This window comes from Alosa alosa, chromosome 23, assembly GCF_017589495.1.
Source record: "Alosa alosa isolate M-15738 ecotype Scorff River chromosome 23, AALO_Geno_1.1, whole genome shotgun sequence".
Classification (NCBI taxonomy): Eukaryota; Metazoa; Chordata; class Actinopteri; order Clupeiformes; family Clupeidae; genus Alosa; species Alosa alosa.
Genome location: NC_063211.1, coordinates 9,976,263 through 9,991,962, shown reverse-complemented (window position 1 = coordinate 9,991,962; position 15,700 = coordinate 9,976,263). Strand labels below are relative to the sequence as shown.

The 15,700-nt window shown below is 45.7% G+C and overlaps 1 protein-coding gene across 1 annotated transcript in view; it reads left to right on the top strand.

Moving 5' to 3' along the window:
• LOC125288957 (nipped-B-like protein) overlaps positions 1–15,017 on the top strand; it is a 52,490-nt gene extending 37,473 nt beyond the window's left edge. Inside the window, 24 exon segments of the mRNA XM_048235672.1 lie at positions 217–360; positions 687–773; positions 1,740–1,957; positions 2,830–2,932; positions 3,132–3,230; positions 3,762–3,908; positions 4,815–4,949; positions 5,096–5,194; positions 5,344–5,397; positions 5,611–5,719; positions 5,867–6,003; positions 6,564–6,704; positions 6,906–6,999; positions 7,153–7,307; positions 7,652–7,742; positions 8,471–8,644; positions 8,939–9,129; positions 9,260–9,367; positions 9,710–9,910; positions 10,358–10,504; positions 11,745–12,109; positions 13,042–13,216; positions 13,375–13,563; positions 14,073–15,017. Coding sequence (XP_048091629.1) covers positions 217–360; positions 687–773; positions 1,740–1,957; positions 2,830–2,932; positions 3,132–3,230; positions 3,762–3,908; positions 4,815–4,949; positions 5,096–5,194; positions 5,344–5,397; positions 5,611–5,719; positions 5,867–6,003; positions 6,564–6,704; positions 6,906–6,999; positions 7,153–7,307; positions 7,652–7,742; positions 8,471–8,644; positions 8,939–9,129; positions 9,260–9,367; positions 9,710–9,910; positions 10,358–10,504; positions 11,745–12,109; positions 13,042–13,216; positions 13,375–13,563; positions 14,073–14,441 — 3,732 coding nt within the window. The 3' untranslated portion in view covers positions 14,442–15,017.
• The last annotated feature ends 683 nt before the right edge of the window (positions 15,018–15,700 follow it).

Below are 15,700 nucleotides of genomic sequence, written 5' to 3'. Positions count from 1 at the left end.
AAGCGGGCGCTAACTATATTCACAACTCACTATAGTCACCGTTAGAAATCTTTGTTAGAGGCTTTCTCTCCTTGATCCTTGTTTATCTCTCTAAATCATTACACCGAGACTGTCTTTATTGTAGCTTTCTGTTATTGCCACTGTATCCTCCATCTTTGAGTCCATTTGAATGGGTCATTTTGGATCTGACGTTTCTCCGGTCCTCCCTCATCTCAGGTACACCAGTTCAGTAATAAGCAGACAGAGATGGCTTTGCGGGTGGCCTCGCTGGACTACCTGGGCACAGTAGCCGCTCGTTTGCGCAAGGACGCAGTCACCAGCAAGATGGACCAGAAATCCATTGACCGAATATTGCGGGAGGTAGACAAAATTATTTTCTTCCAGCTGTGTGATTTTGGTTGAATGTTCAACCTCCCTCCCTTGTTGGTCAAAAATGTGTTAATGTAACATTTTAGGTAGGCTTAATAAAGCAAACTTCGATGTTGGAATTTAGGTAACTGGGTCCTGAAAATTTTGAAAAACAAAGCAAGCTAGTTTCTCAAGCTTATAATTGGTCACTGTCTCTGTGGTTGTAGACCATAATGTTTTTTGGTCGTGTGCAAACGGTGGTGGCTGCTGAGTGTGTTGCTGACTGTCCTCAGCGAGCTGCTGCTTCTAGCCCTGACCCTGTGCTCTGTGTCTGTTAGGCCTCGGGCAACGATGAGACTCAGCAGCTTCAGAAGGCACTGCTGGATTATCTGGACGGGAATTCGGAGAACGACCCCTCACTGGCGGTGAGTCAGCCAGGGCAATGCCAGCCATACTCTCCCCTCCAGCGAGGGCCAGGAGAAACTGGCAAAGCTTCTAAGATGTGGTCTCAATTTTCACTTGTGTTCATAGAGAGCACAGATTGGACTCATTGTACTGGTATAGAATCTACCTCTTCCTAAACCTCGCTTTCTCTGTATCTCTTCCTAAACCCTGCTCTCTCTCTACCTCTTCCTAAACCCCGCTCTCTCTCTACCTCTTCCTAAACCCCGCTCTCTCTACCTCTTCCTAAACCCCGCTCTCTCTACCTCTTCCTAAACCCTGCTCTCTCTACCTCTTCCTAAACCCTGCTCTCTCTCTACCTCTTCCTAAACCCCGCTCTCTCTACCTCTTCCTAAACCCCGCTCTCTCTGTATCTCTACCTCTTCCTAAACCCCGCTCTCTTCCTAAACCCCGCTCTCTCTACCTCTTCCTAAACCCCGCTCTCTCTCTACCTCTTCCCGCTCTCTCTACCTCTTCCTAAACCCCGCTCTCTCTCTACCTCTTCCCGCTCTCTCTACCTCTTCCTAAACCCCGCTCTCTCTCTACCTCTTCCCGCTCTCTCTACCTCTTTCTAAACACCGCTCTCTCTCTACCTCTTCCCGCTCTCTCTACCTCTTCCTAAACCCCGCTCTCTCTCTACCTCTTCCCGCTCTCTCTACCTCTTTCTAAACCCCGCTCTCTCTCTCTACCTCTTCCCGCTCTCTCTACCTCTTTCTAAACACCGCTCTCTCTACCTCTTCCCGCTCTCTCTACCTCTTTCTAAACACCGCTCTCTCTCTACCTCTTCCCGCTCTCTCTGTATCTCTATCTTTCTCTTTCACTTTTTCTTTTTCCCTTCTCGACCCTCTCCCTCCTTTTTGATTTTTTTTTTTTTTTCAACCCTCCCTCTTCTGCGATCACTGTCTCTGTGTCCACTCCAACTCACTCTCCTCTTCTCCACCCCCCTCCAGTTTGCTCGGAAGTTCTACATCGCGCAGTGGTTCCGCGACACCACCACGGAGATGGAGAAGGCCATGAAGAACCAAAACCAGAAGGACGACGACTCGGACAGCCAGCACCACGCCCGCGAGATGGAGACCACCAGCGAGATCATGCAGCGCGCCGAGGAGCGCAAGAAATTCCTGCGCGTCATCGTCAGGAGCTTGCCCGCGCAGTTCAGCTCACTCAAGTACGCGTCCCAGTCTACCGCCCCTCGTCTGCAGCCAGTCATTTCTATGTAATAGCGGCTAAAAAGATTTTGGTGTAAAGCTGTGTTCAGACCGTAAGACACTAACAGCGATGCAAAAATGAGAGAACACGAAACGTTCATTCATTAAATTTCAGCAACTTATAATGATTTGAGGAAAAATTATTGCTGGAGGCATAACATTTACTCAACAAAGGTGAACTAATCTCAACTTTTAGGCAACAAACCTGTCGCTTAACTGATACTGCATAAATATAAAGCTTTTTTGCTTACTGGCAAAAAAAACAAAACAATGCAACTCTGCTGTGAATTTGACTCAACCTTCAATCCCTGTTGATTTGTGGAATTGATGTTTGTGACTATGTCCTTTAACGCTTGTTCCCTGTTGATCAGTGGAATTGATGTTTGTGACTATGTCCTTGTTGATCAGTGGAATTGATGTTTGTGACTATGTCCTTTAACACTTGTTCCCTGTTGATCAGTGGAATTGATGTTTGTGACTATGTCCTTGTTGATCAGTGGAATTGATGTTTGTGACTATGTCCTTTAACGCTTGTTCCCTGTTGATCAGTGGAATTGATGTTTGTGACTATGTCCTTGTTGATCAGTGGAATTGATGTTTGTGAATATTTCCTTTAACGCTTGTTCCCTGTTGATCAGTTGAATTGATGCTTGTGACTATGTCCCTGTTGATCAGTGGAATTGATGTTTGTGACTATGTCCCTGTTGATCAGTGGAATTGATGTTTGTGACTATGTCCTTTAACGCTTGTTCCCTGTTGATCAGTGGAATTGATGTTTGTGACTATGTACTGTAACGCTTGTTCCCTGTTGCCCCTTTCCTTCGCTCTGTAGGATGAACTCGGACACTGTTGACTATGAAGACGCCTGCCTGATCGTCAGATATTTGGCCTCCATGAGGCCGTTTGCGCAGAGCTTTGATATTTATTTAACACAGGTGGGTTGGAGCTCAGTCATGGCCACAGTCGTGTGCATGATGACAAACTTGATAAAGGCTGTTTGCCAAAACGTCTGTCTTGAACAAATAACTTGAAAAGAGATCAGTGTGTGCGGCTACCCTGTCCGTATCCATGATAACTACTCAGCCAGACACTAGAGCTGACATCCAAGCCTGAGCCTGTGTTGTCCCTGCACAGATTCTGAGAGTGTTGGGGGAGAGTGCCATCGCGGTGCGGACCAAAGCCATGAAGTGTCTGTCAGAGGTGGTGGCTGTGGATCCCAGCATTCTCGCAAGGGTGAGTGAGCAGCTGCTGTTGCTGTGTGCTTATTGCTGCTGAAGGTCAACACTTCAGAAGGGGATCAAAGTGTGCTTGTTTGTTGGGGTACTTAGGAAACAAAATTTAAAGTCGACTGGTATTAAGTAGCAAACACACTTATCCAAAGCAACACAGTCTCGCAACAGCAGGTTTGGGAATTAAACCAGTGATACTACTGCAGACTTCGATAACCTTACTTAGTGCACTTTTATTTTTAAAATCCCTGTGTGTGTGGTTTCTGGTTTCTGAATGTTTGTTTTTTCCTCTACGTTTGTGTGTGTGTGTGTGTGTGTGTGTGTGTGTGTGTGTGTGTGTGTGTGTGTGTGTGTGTGTGTGTGTGTGTGTGTGTGTGTGTGTGTGTGTGTGAGAGAGAAATAGATGGAAAGAGAGACCGGGAGGTTGGTGTGTATGGGTGGAAGTGTAGTTTTCTAACTATGTGCAAACTGCCTGAGTGTCGTCTTGACCGTGTGTGTGTGTGTGTGTGTTTTTCTGACCCCCTCCTCCCCTCAGTCGGACATGCAGCGCGGGGTGCACTGTCGTCTTATGGACAACTCGACCAGCGTGCGCGAGGCCGCCGTGGAGCTGCTAGGCCGCTTCGTGCTGAGCCGGCCCCAGCTAACCGAGCAGTACTATGACATGCTCATTGAGAGAATACTGGTGAGGAGGCCGTGACTTTTGACATCTTTCCAAATTTTCACCTTTGACCCCCAGATGATGGAGCACAATTGAAAATGAGTGTAACCACAGCAAGCAAAGTGTGTAATGTAATGTCAATGGAATGTTTTTTGCCAGCCGCCTAACCCTACAGGCGTAAGTCAAACCCATATTGATTGATCTGGAAAAAGTGATTGAGAACATCCTGCTAGATGACTTGTCATAGCTTTCACTAACTTTGAGGAGCAACAAGTCCAAGTCAGACTAAAAATGTGTCCTTTTCACAAACATTTTCTGTAGTATCTGCTGTTTCTATTATTCTATTGATTTCTCATATTTATCGAAATCTGCTTTTAAACTGAAGAGTGCTGATGCGCCAATAGCATGCAGCATCACTGGTTTCTGGTGGAGTAGTTGGCGCTGGAGTCTTGGGAGTGTTTTGACCAGTCAGGTGTCAGATTAGACGGGTAAGCTGTTGCTCATGGAGTGACCCAAAGAACCCCAACAGCCACCAGCTGTGCAGACTCCAAGGACGTCACTATCCAGACGAGGGTTCAATCGGAGTATGAAAGTTCACATCAGGTGATGTGCTCAGCGCCACACTGCCATCTAGGGGTGGGGAAGCGTAAGTACAGCTGGTGCGACTGGTGCCAGGGCCGTTAAAGGTTGAGGTTTTTACAGTTGCTTTTATTGGTATTGGCAGAGGTGAAACCTGTAGTACCGCTGTTCTGCGTTGTCAGGTGTTTATTAGTGGTTTAATTTTATTCTTTTAATGATGTGATTATCTCTTCCTGGTTTCTGATACTGTTAATACCATAATGTTGACTTTCATTCCACTTGTTGGGTGAGGGATTATATGAAGCTTCTGGCTGCTACCCTAAATGCATTAATGTGTGTGTATGTGTGCAGGACACGGGCATCAGTGTGAGGAAGAGGGTTATTAAGATCCTGAGAGACATCTGCCTGGAGCAGCCCACTTTCAGCAAGATCACTGAGATGTGTGTGAAGATGATCCGCAGGGTCAACGATGAGGAGGGCATTAAGGTGTGTACACACACACACACACACAGTTGCAGTTTGAATTTGTTGTTTTCATGAGGTTACAGGTGTTTCCTGGGTTAAAGCAGGCGGACCACTGAACATTCGCCAGCCGTTGAATAGTGATAATTTTGCGCTCTGCTTCCTTGCAGAAACTTGTGAATGAAACATTCCAGAAGCTCTGGTTCACGCCAACGCCGAATCACGACAAAGAGGCCATGACCAGGAAGATCCTCAACATTACTGACGTGGTAAGTTGTGTTTGATTCCCTAAGAAAAGTCCCGGCTGTGGACATATGCCTAACATGTCAACACATTTGTTATGAATGAAGGGATTGTGACCAGTGTCAGTGGAGATGTAAAATATGAGACTGATTCTCTCCATTCTCCCTTTGTGTAGGTGTCAGCGTGCAGAGATACGGGTTATGACTGGTTTGAGCAGCTGCTTCAAAACGTAAGTTTCTGATTCATACAAATGAATGATTTTTTAAAGGGAATTTCTTTTTTCCAGGACTGAAAAAGTGATCATATACAATTAATTAAAACTTTTTTTTTTTTTTTTTTTTTGGCGGACGAAAAGTCACATGTCCTGTACTGCTTTATAACCTTAACCTCATTAGCCAGTGATTCTGTGGTCTTTTAATACTGTGTGTGTGTGTGTGTCCAGCTGCTGAAGGCAGAGGAGGATGCCTCCTACAAGCCGGCGCGTAAAGCCTGCGTTCAGCTGGTGGACAATCTGGTTGAGCACATCCTCAAGTATGAGGAGTCTCTTGCAGGTACAGAGCGTCTTAAGATGACCTTTGATTAATTCGGTGTATATCATGTTAAATTGCCAGAAGAGGTGTTGTAACTTCTTTTTTACATAGTTGTGCAGATAACACATTGTTACATTGACTAATTGATGTGTGCATGTATCTTCTCAGACTGTGAGAATAAGGCAGTGAACTCCAACCGTCTGGTGTCCTGCATCACTACCCTCTACCTCTTTAGTAAGATCCGTGCGCAGCTGATGGTCAAACATGCGATGACCATGCAGCCGTACCTGACCTCCAAGTGCAACGTAAGCAGTCTTCCTAACTATCTACCTACACTGTAATCCTTTAGACCCTCCGTTAAGATTCATATCTGGAAGACCATCTGCGGAAACTGTATTTCAGACGTTTGCAAAGCTCTTTTTGGAATTAATGAATGAGTGTGATGGAATTCAAGTGGGCTGTGGAGTGGTAAATAGCCTGGGCCTGCAAGTTGTCTGCTAATGTGTGTTTGTGGCAGAGGGGTTGTGGCAGCAAAAATCTGACTAATTTGTTTGTGTGGTGAGTGCTGTTCTGAACATGTCAGAGATGGCTTAGATTGGGTGTTGCTGTTTTTTTGGCATGTGATGGTTTGTTATCTGCAATTATCTGATGGTTTGTTATGAGATGCAATTGTAATGGGCCTATTGTTCAAATCACTTTTGCAGAAACACATGGCTAGGCCTTGGATTATATTCCACACAGCCTCTCTCAATACTAGCTCTTTGCCGCCATCTAGTGGTGGTATACTGTATGCACATGTATGTGTTTGTACGTGGGGTTCTCTGGTGCTGACCTTTCTCCTCAACATCCCTCTGTGTCCACTCAGACTCAGAATGACTTTGTGGTGATCTGCAACGTGGCCAAGATCCTGGAGCTGGTGGTGCCCTTGATGGAGCACCCGAGCGAGACCTTCCTCGCCACCATCGAGGAGGACCTGATGAAGCTCATCATCAAATACGGCATGCTGGTGGGTGAAACTACAAGTTAGAGTGGTCACAAAAATGCCTTGCTGACGTGTTTTGCAGCACTGCTTCCGTATAGTTGGAACAGGCATGGGAAGCTTGAACGGAACACTGAGGTGCCTTGTGCAGATGTAGTTTGCGTACAACAATAAACTCACTTCCATATTTCTCTTGGTCTTTTCTGTCTGTCTCTGTCTCATCGTCAGGTGGTGCAAAACTCAGTTAGCTGCCTTGGCGCTGTTGTGAACAAGGTCACTCATAACTACAAGTTTGTTCTCACCTGCTTCAACCGATACTACGGTAAGATATTCAAAAAGAAGTCTTCAGACCTCCTGAATCTCAATGCAGTTATGTCCGATTTAAAACAAAACGACAACAAACAAAAAAACTGCACCCAGGTGATTTGATGAAGATTTGATTGACGTGTGGGATGTTTCTTGTGTGCTCTGTTAGGTGCGTTGAATAAGCTGAAGGTCCAGCACCAGGAGGACCCGACCGGCTCGGTGCTGTCCAGCAACAAGCCGGCGCTGCTGCGCTCACTCTTCACTGTGGGGGCCCTCTGTCGGCACTTTGACTTTGACCTTGAGGAGTTCAAAGGCAACAGCAAGGTACCGTATACCCTCTCGAGGAGAAGAATTAAACAGGCTTGTGTATAATGAACAGGACATATGTGTGTGTTGAATTGTTGTGTGCACATTTTATTTACTAAATTACATCCACCTGAAGAAGATGCAGGGGTTCAGATGTTTCCTATAAATAAGGCATTTGAGGAAAAATAAACTTCAAGCAAAGACCTGTGTGTCCTGTGTTCAATAAAGTATCTATCTATCTAAAAAAAAAAACTTGGGGATCAATTATCTATCGATCGATCGATCGATCGATCGTGTTCTGGTGTCCCTAGAGATCTGTTGTTGTCCGCTCTGACAGACTCCTCGCTCTTGCTTTTGTTCAGGTGGTGATCAAGGACAAAGTGCTGGAGCTACTGCTGTACTTCACCAGGACGGACGATGAGGAGGTCCAGACCAAAGCCATCATTGGCTTGGGTAAGACTGTGTGTCGAAGTTGCTGCAGGCTATTAGAATCAGCACATTTCTTTACCAGCGTTAGAGGGCTTGTCTGTGTATATGACTGTCAATGTATATGTGTATGGTTCAATACATCATTAAATGCCTTTTAAAGTGGAATACTTTAATTCTAAAGCACTTCAGGTAGGAAGCTTTATTATCAAGCGTTTAAAATAGAGAACTCTATTACAGATAAAGTACTCTATTACAGATAAAGGTTGTGTGGGTACGGCAGAGCATTTGGAAGTAATTACTTAGAAATATTTGATTATAACATACAACTTATAATCAAACTCTTAGTGCATGAGATTTTTCTCAAGGATTTATGAGGCAAAACTTCACTTTGTTTTGGTTCAGTCTAATAGTAATAATAATACATTTTATCTATAACAAACTTTACATTTTCAACATATCTCAAAGTACAGGTTAAAAGCATCATTAAAAACAGTTAAAAGTGGTAAAAAAAAGGAAAAACACATTGAAATATCATGAAAGGCAGCCGCCATCAAGGTTAAAAGCAGCAGCCAACCAGGTTGATTAAAATCACATCAAGCCCAGATGGAAAAAGATGCAGTATTTCATTGGCTATTGTTAGATGAGTACATTTTTGCATTTACATCAGTAGGGAGGCATCTTGTCATGGTAACGGAAATGGCATTGAAATACTGCATCACGCTAGTTCTGACCATCTGTCTGCCCCCATCCAGGCTTCCTGTTCATCCAACACCCAGGCCTGATGTTCTTCCCGGACGTGAAGAACCTCTACAACGACATCCTGTCAGACAGGAAGAGGTCGGACAACCTGAAGATCCAGGTGTTGAAGAATCTGCAAACGTACCTGCAGGAGGAGGATTCGCGCATGCAAGAGGCCGACAGAGAGTGTGAGTGTCTCTAACGTACCCCCTGACCTTACATCTCGGCACCTAGAGTTGTATCAGTCATCAACTTGTAGAAAATGAAGGCTGCTGTTTGTACATTTACATGACCACAATGTTGGTTAAGACTGGTTATTCACTCTTCTCTTTGTCAACTAGGCCTTCTAAATTCTGAATGTCAAGCACATGCAAAACTCAAACTTTCCATTAAGTTCCAACTTAGAGAGAAGTCTGTTTCAATTCGTTGAGTTAAGTTTGATTGTCAGGCCCTGCTGACCTGCTCTCTCTCGCCCCCTGCAGGGAAGAAGCTGTCGAAGCAGGAGGACCTGAAGGAGATGGGAGACATCTCATCCGGCATGAGCAGTTCCATTATGCAGCTCTACCTGAAGCAGGTGCTGGAGGCCTTCTTCCACACACAGTCCAACGTCCGCCACTTCGCCCTCAACGTCATCGCCCTCACGCTTAATCAGGGCCTCGTCCACCCTGTGCAGGTACACACACACACACACACACACACTGCAGTCACCCACACAAGCATGCCTGTGCTGGTATACACAGATGTATCCATTCTACATGCAGGTAAAACATGCCCGTGACCTTTCACCTTTGTCACATTTACAGTGTGTGCCCTACTTGATCGCCATGGGAACGGACCCAGAGCCCAGCATGCGAAACAAGTCAGACCAGCAACTGGTTGAAATTGACAAGAAATACACAGGATTCATCCATGTGAGTTTTTCTTACAACCCACCCCACACGATACACTCAGATACACATGGCAGTATGAAGATATTTACATTTCCACATGCTGACGTGGATTGAACAGAACTTCTAAGATGGATAGTTCCGGCCCTTGATTATGATTGGCCCCGCTCGGCGTGCCTAACTACACACACCTTAGCTGTTCTAAAACCGCTGGAGCCTATGGCCTCCTGGGTCTTATTACTGAATTATAGATCTTTTCAAGTAGAGATAATACTTTAGCAGAAGCTGAGAGCTGTTCCCTTTCAATATCCAATAGTGTTGGAGTGAAACGGTCAGTTGTCTTATTTGTTTGTTTGTCGTGTGCAGATGAAAGCTGTGGCGGGCATGAAGATGTCCTACCAGCTGCAGCTGTCCATCGCAGCCAAGCCGGGCTCCGTGGTGCGGGGCTTCCGGCAGGACGAAACGCACTCGGCGCTCTGCTCGCACCTCTTCAGCATGGTGCGCAGCAACCGGCAACACCGCCGCGCCTTCCTCATCTCCCTGCTCAACCTGTTCGACGACAGCGCGGTGAGGATTGCTGTGCAAATAATCAAATCCATGAAATCAGTTTCGATGATTACTTCTCCTGATTATACAAACAACATAACAATTACTTTGCTGCGTTCTGTTCTGCAACAATGCTCTCGGTTTGCCTTGAATGCACCCCAGCACATTCCTTTGCTTTATAGTGGTAACTGTTGTATTAAGTCCTTTCTTTTGGCCTGTTTTTTTTTTTTTTTATTTGTTTTTAAGTTTAATTGTATTAGTTTAGAAAATCATTGAGTAATTGTGTTAAATAGTCATGATCTGAATATTGTGATTCGAAGCAGCCCTAGGACAAATTCTCATGTGGAACATGTGATTATGGTTCCCATGGTTGTTAAGGAAAAATAACCGATGCAGCCTGTTGAATAGACTTGAGACTTGTTGAGCACGAGCCGCACCTCTCAACATTTACTTTCCCACTCTTTTCAGAAAACGGAGGTTAACATGCTTCTCTTCATCGCCGACAACCTGGCCTGCTTCCCCTTCCAGAGCCAGGAGGAGCCGCTCTTCATTATGCACCACATAGACATCACACTGTCTGTGTCAGGTAGCAACCTGCTACAGAGCTTTAAAGAGGTAGGGACACACACCCAATCACTCCACACACACAGCATACAATCTCTGCCAGTAATCTGCTTCAACAGTCTGCTAACTTACTGCTACAACAAATCATCATGATCAGGTGAAAAAGCTACCCTGGCCATTACAGAGCTTTACTGAGGCACTCTAAATCAGACACACACACTTGCGTCCATTCATTCATTTAGTCACACTATTACAACAAATCACTAAGGCAACCATCAAAGTCAAAGTCAAAGTCAAAGTCAGCTTTATTGTCAATTTCTTCACATGTTCCAGACATACAAAGAGATCGAAATTACGTTTCTCACTATCCCACGGTGAAGACAAGACATATTTTACCAATTTAAGTCCACAGACAAACATAACATTCAAGTAAACAAAAAAGTAAGTAAATAAGTAAGTAAGAGGGCACATATAATAATGAAAAAATAAGAGCAGCAAAATTTTGTTGAAATTGTGCATAGACAGTCAATAAAAAACTAGTGCAAAGTCAGGCCAATAAGAGGCTTGGGTAGTTCTGTTTGACCTGAGTAATAAAGAAAGTGGCATAGTGGTGCAAGTTATGTAAGAGCAGCAGAAGTGTTGTGTTTTCAGGACAACAACAACAAGTTGTAAAGTGTACAAGTGTGCAAGTGGAGTAGTGCAGGCGGCCATTGTGGGTCCAATGTCCAGGATGTTATGTAGCTGAGGGTGGAGGGGGGAGAGGAGGGAGAGAGTTCAGCATCTTTACAGCTTGGTGTATGAAGCTGTTGGTGAGTCTATTAACCATTATTAAGGTCTCATGTGTACAGACCTTACTGTCCGTATTGACCCTAGGCAGATGGTCAGGCCCTTGAGTCGTGGATCTGCTCGAGGTTTCTTCCTATATGTATCTCCAATTCTAGGGAGTTTTTCCCCTGTTACCCATGGGCCTTCTTTCTTTCTCTTTCTTTCTTTCTTTCTTTCTTTCTTTTCTTCCTCTGATTGCCTACATTCTGTAAAGCGCCATGATACATGTGTAATGTTTTGGCGCTCTATAAGCACAATAAATTGAATTGAATTATCAAGTTGGATACAGAGCTATGAGGAGGTGCTCCAACTCAGACCCTACACACACATGCATTCAGTCATTTACTGCTCTCATTCACTGCATAAGCCATGAGCATTTCTGCCACTTATTTATCCGGCAGGCCTTTTGAAAATCCAACTCGAGTAGAAATGAGACTCGGCTATTAACAATCCCTCTACCCTGCAGTCTTTACAGAAGGAGCCCAGACATCGAGATAAGAAGGAGAAGAGAAGAGAGAGGGAACGTGAGAGGGAGAGGGAGCGGGAGAGGCAGCGCGAGTACAGCTCGGACGAGGAGAAACTTCACATGAGCGCGAGCAGCTCGGACGAGTACGACGACGAGGAGGTGAAGAGGAGGCCAAAGAAGAGTAAGCGACAGGCGGCTGGCTTGGACTCGGACTCCGACTCGGACGTGGACGACGTTGAAAAGGTGATGGACCGTCTCCCGGAAAACCCCATCCCGTTGCTGGACTTTGCCAACGCGTCTCAGGGCATCCTGCTCCTGCTGGTGCTGAAGCAGCACCTGAAGAACCTCTACGGCTTCTCCGACAGGTGGGGACCACACAGACACACACGCGCGCACAGACAGACACACACACACACGCGCGCACAGACAGACACACACACACGCGCGCAAGACAGACAGACACACACACACGCGCACAGACAGACAGACACACACACACACGCGCGCACAGACAGACAGACACACACACACGCCGCAGACAGACAGACACACACACACACGCGCGCACAGACAGACAGACACACACACACACGCGCCAGACAGACAGACAGACACACACACACGCGCAGACAGACAGACACACACACACACGCACAGACAGACAGACACACACACACGCGCGCACAGACAGACACACACACACACACGCGCAGACAGACACACACACACACACACGCGACAGACAGACACACACACACACACGCGCGCACAGACAGACAGACACACACGCACAGACAGACACACACACAGACGCACAGACAGACACACACACACACACGCACAGAGACAGACAGACACACACACACGCGCGCACAGACAGACAGACACACACACACGCGCGCACAGACAGACAGACACACACACACACGCACAGACAGACAGACACACACACACACACACACACGCGCGCACAGACAGACACACACACACACACACACGCCACAGACAGACAGACACACACACACACACACGCGCACAGACAGACACACACACACACACGCGCACAGACAGACACACACACACAGACAGACACGCGCACAGACACACACACGCACACGCACAAATCTAAATTCCTAACCTTAGTAAACACACATGCACATCTCTGTTCCAACTCCATGGTAATGGACACACACTTCATACAAACTATACTCTAGTCTGAAATGTCAATTGTGAATTTCTCAGTTGATATTTTTCAACTTCATCATTAGAGACATTCTTTCTGTCTCTCTCCCTGCAGTAAAATACAAAAGTACTCTCCCACGGAATCAGCCAAGGTGTACGATAAAGCCGTGAACAGGAAGAACAATGTGCACTTCAGTCCCCGGCAGACCCTTGAATTCCTCAGCAATGATCTGTCCAAGGCTGACATCACCTACGATCTTAAGAAGAGGATCGTCAGGCAATATCTGGACGTAAGCATGCCCCCTCTATCAGTTTCAGCTGCCTTTTTTTTTTTTTCAAACTTGGAAATGGCCATGTATATGTATGTTTGATAAATTTGACTGAACTTGGAAATGACCAAACAGTTTTGACCCCCTGACCCTGTCATATTCCTCCCCCACCACCACAGTTCAAGGTTCTGATGGAGCACTTGGATCCAGATGAAGAGGACGAGGAAGGAGAGGCTGCCTCAGCGAGCGCCAACGCCCGAAACAAGGCCATCAGCGCCCTGCTGGGCGGTTCTAGCCCCAAGAACCACCCGCCCCCACCCGCCGATTCTGAGGACGATGAGAGTGACGGGGATGAAAAGACACCTGGGGTGAGAAAATAAAGCCAAACATCTCTGGAATTGTAGTGTCATTGTAGTGTCACAATCTGGAATTGTAGTGTCACAATCTGGAATTGTAACAAGTCAATTGTAGTGTCACAATCTGGAATTGTAGTGTCATTCCGTAACAAGTCAATTTATGGAGTTGTTGTCAGATCTCAGATTCAGTATAAAAATGTTCTGGACATCAGGTCACACTGACCTACATTCATCTACAAAGTCTGGTTGTTGGAATTGGGGTTTAGGTAAAAAAGCAGGTTTAAGAACTATCCATAAGACTATTTGTGGGCAGTAAAATGTCGTTGTGTTTGTGAAGATCCACATTAGAGCATGTATTGAGGTCACTTTCCACAATATGTGGAAAAGGGTTTTTGTGGTCATATGAGACCACAATAGCGCTCTCTGGTCAATCCTCAAAATGTAAATGTAACACTATCCACTGCTTTGGCAATTCCACAGATTGTTTTCCTAACATGCTTTTCTTGGCTTGTTCGTCCTAGTCATCACGGCGCTCGCGGAGTCGAGGGGGCGACTCTGCAGAAGCGACTGGCCACATGAACGAAGCGGTGGAGGCCATGGACGTCATCGCCATACTCTGCCCCAAGTACAAGGACCGGCCGCAGATCGCACGGGTCATCCAGAAGACCAGCACGGGCTACAGCGTCCACTGGATGGCCGGCTCATACTCCGGCACGTGGGCGGAGGCCAAGAAGCGCGATGGCCGCAAGCTGGTGCCCTGGGTGGACACCATTAAAGAGTCGGACATCATCTACAAGAAGATTGCCTTGACGAGTGCGCACAAGCTTACTAACAAAATGGTGCAGACTTTACGGTCACTGTACGCGGCCAAGGAGGGCAGCTCCAGCTAATCTCTCCCCCACACACACACACACACACACTTACACACTCATACCTTACATATACACGCAAAAACACGTACGTGAACACTTCGACAGGAACTCTCTGCAGCCAAACTTTATTGGGATTCCGGCATTTTCTAAAAACCCTATAGAGGACATGCGAGAGTAGTGCAGACACACAAAATAAGAGTTGGTTGTGGGGCGGGGGGGAAGGGCCAGAGATTGGGGATGGAGGGGAGAGGAAAAACGTGGAGGGACGTTTGTGGTCTGTGTTGAACTGCTGGTGGATCAATGGGACTCGACTAAGTTAAACAGGACAAAAGAAATTGTGCAGAAGGACTTGCTGGGATCCAAGACATAAAGACACAGACAAATGGAGAGACGCACACATGGAAGGAGAATGTTTGGGAAGCAATGTGTGGGAGCTCCTTCGCTGTTGTGCAGCAAACTCGGTTGTTTGATTTTTACTCCCACTGTATCATAGTTTAACACACCAAGAAGAAAAAAACAAAAACAAAAATGTTTATATCTGACAAAAAAAAAATCTGTTTAAAAAAAAAATAAACTTAAAGTGAATGTTGGAAATTAGTCTGTTGATGTTCTTAATAAAGTGTTCTTGGAGTTTAACCTCGCGGCGGATGGATGGATTTCTTTAGCTTAGCGCAGTATCCAGGGCAATGACCTTTGACTTCGCCCCTCCCTTGTTTGGCCCTGCTGTCACGGTGAAGTCTCCAGGAAGTAATTTATTCTGTTTGAACCGGAGCATGCAGTATCTGTGGCCTACAGGAAGGAGCGGTGTCGGTTTTATTTTTTTTTTTTTTTTTTTTTTTTTTTTTGTAAATGTAGATTTTGATGTATTAGGTCAACCCCCCAGAGAGAAAAGGACCCCCACTTCTGGAGGAGCAAATACTGCAATAAATTTTGTACTTCTCTTTTGTTACTCGTCTCATTTGCGTTTTACTTTATTTTGTTTCTATTTCGGTTTTGCTTTGATTTTTGCATTCGATGGCAGACGACGTGGGTATAGGCTGATGGTCATAGCCTCAAAGCCCTGTGAAAGCTTATGGGCCTCCTAGGCAAACAGCCTCTCTAGGTATTAAAGGGTTTTTTAAGGTAAACTGGGTGTTATGAACTCAACCCAAATCGTAGGGGTTTGTTGCTCTTTCAAAGTTTTTGAAGTTTTGATTTTTTGACTATTCATTTGTATGCAAATGTAATACTTTTTCCAACCTGTAGTTGTGTTAAGCTGCCAATCTACTGCAAGACAT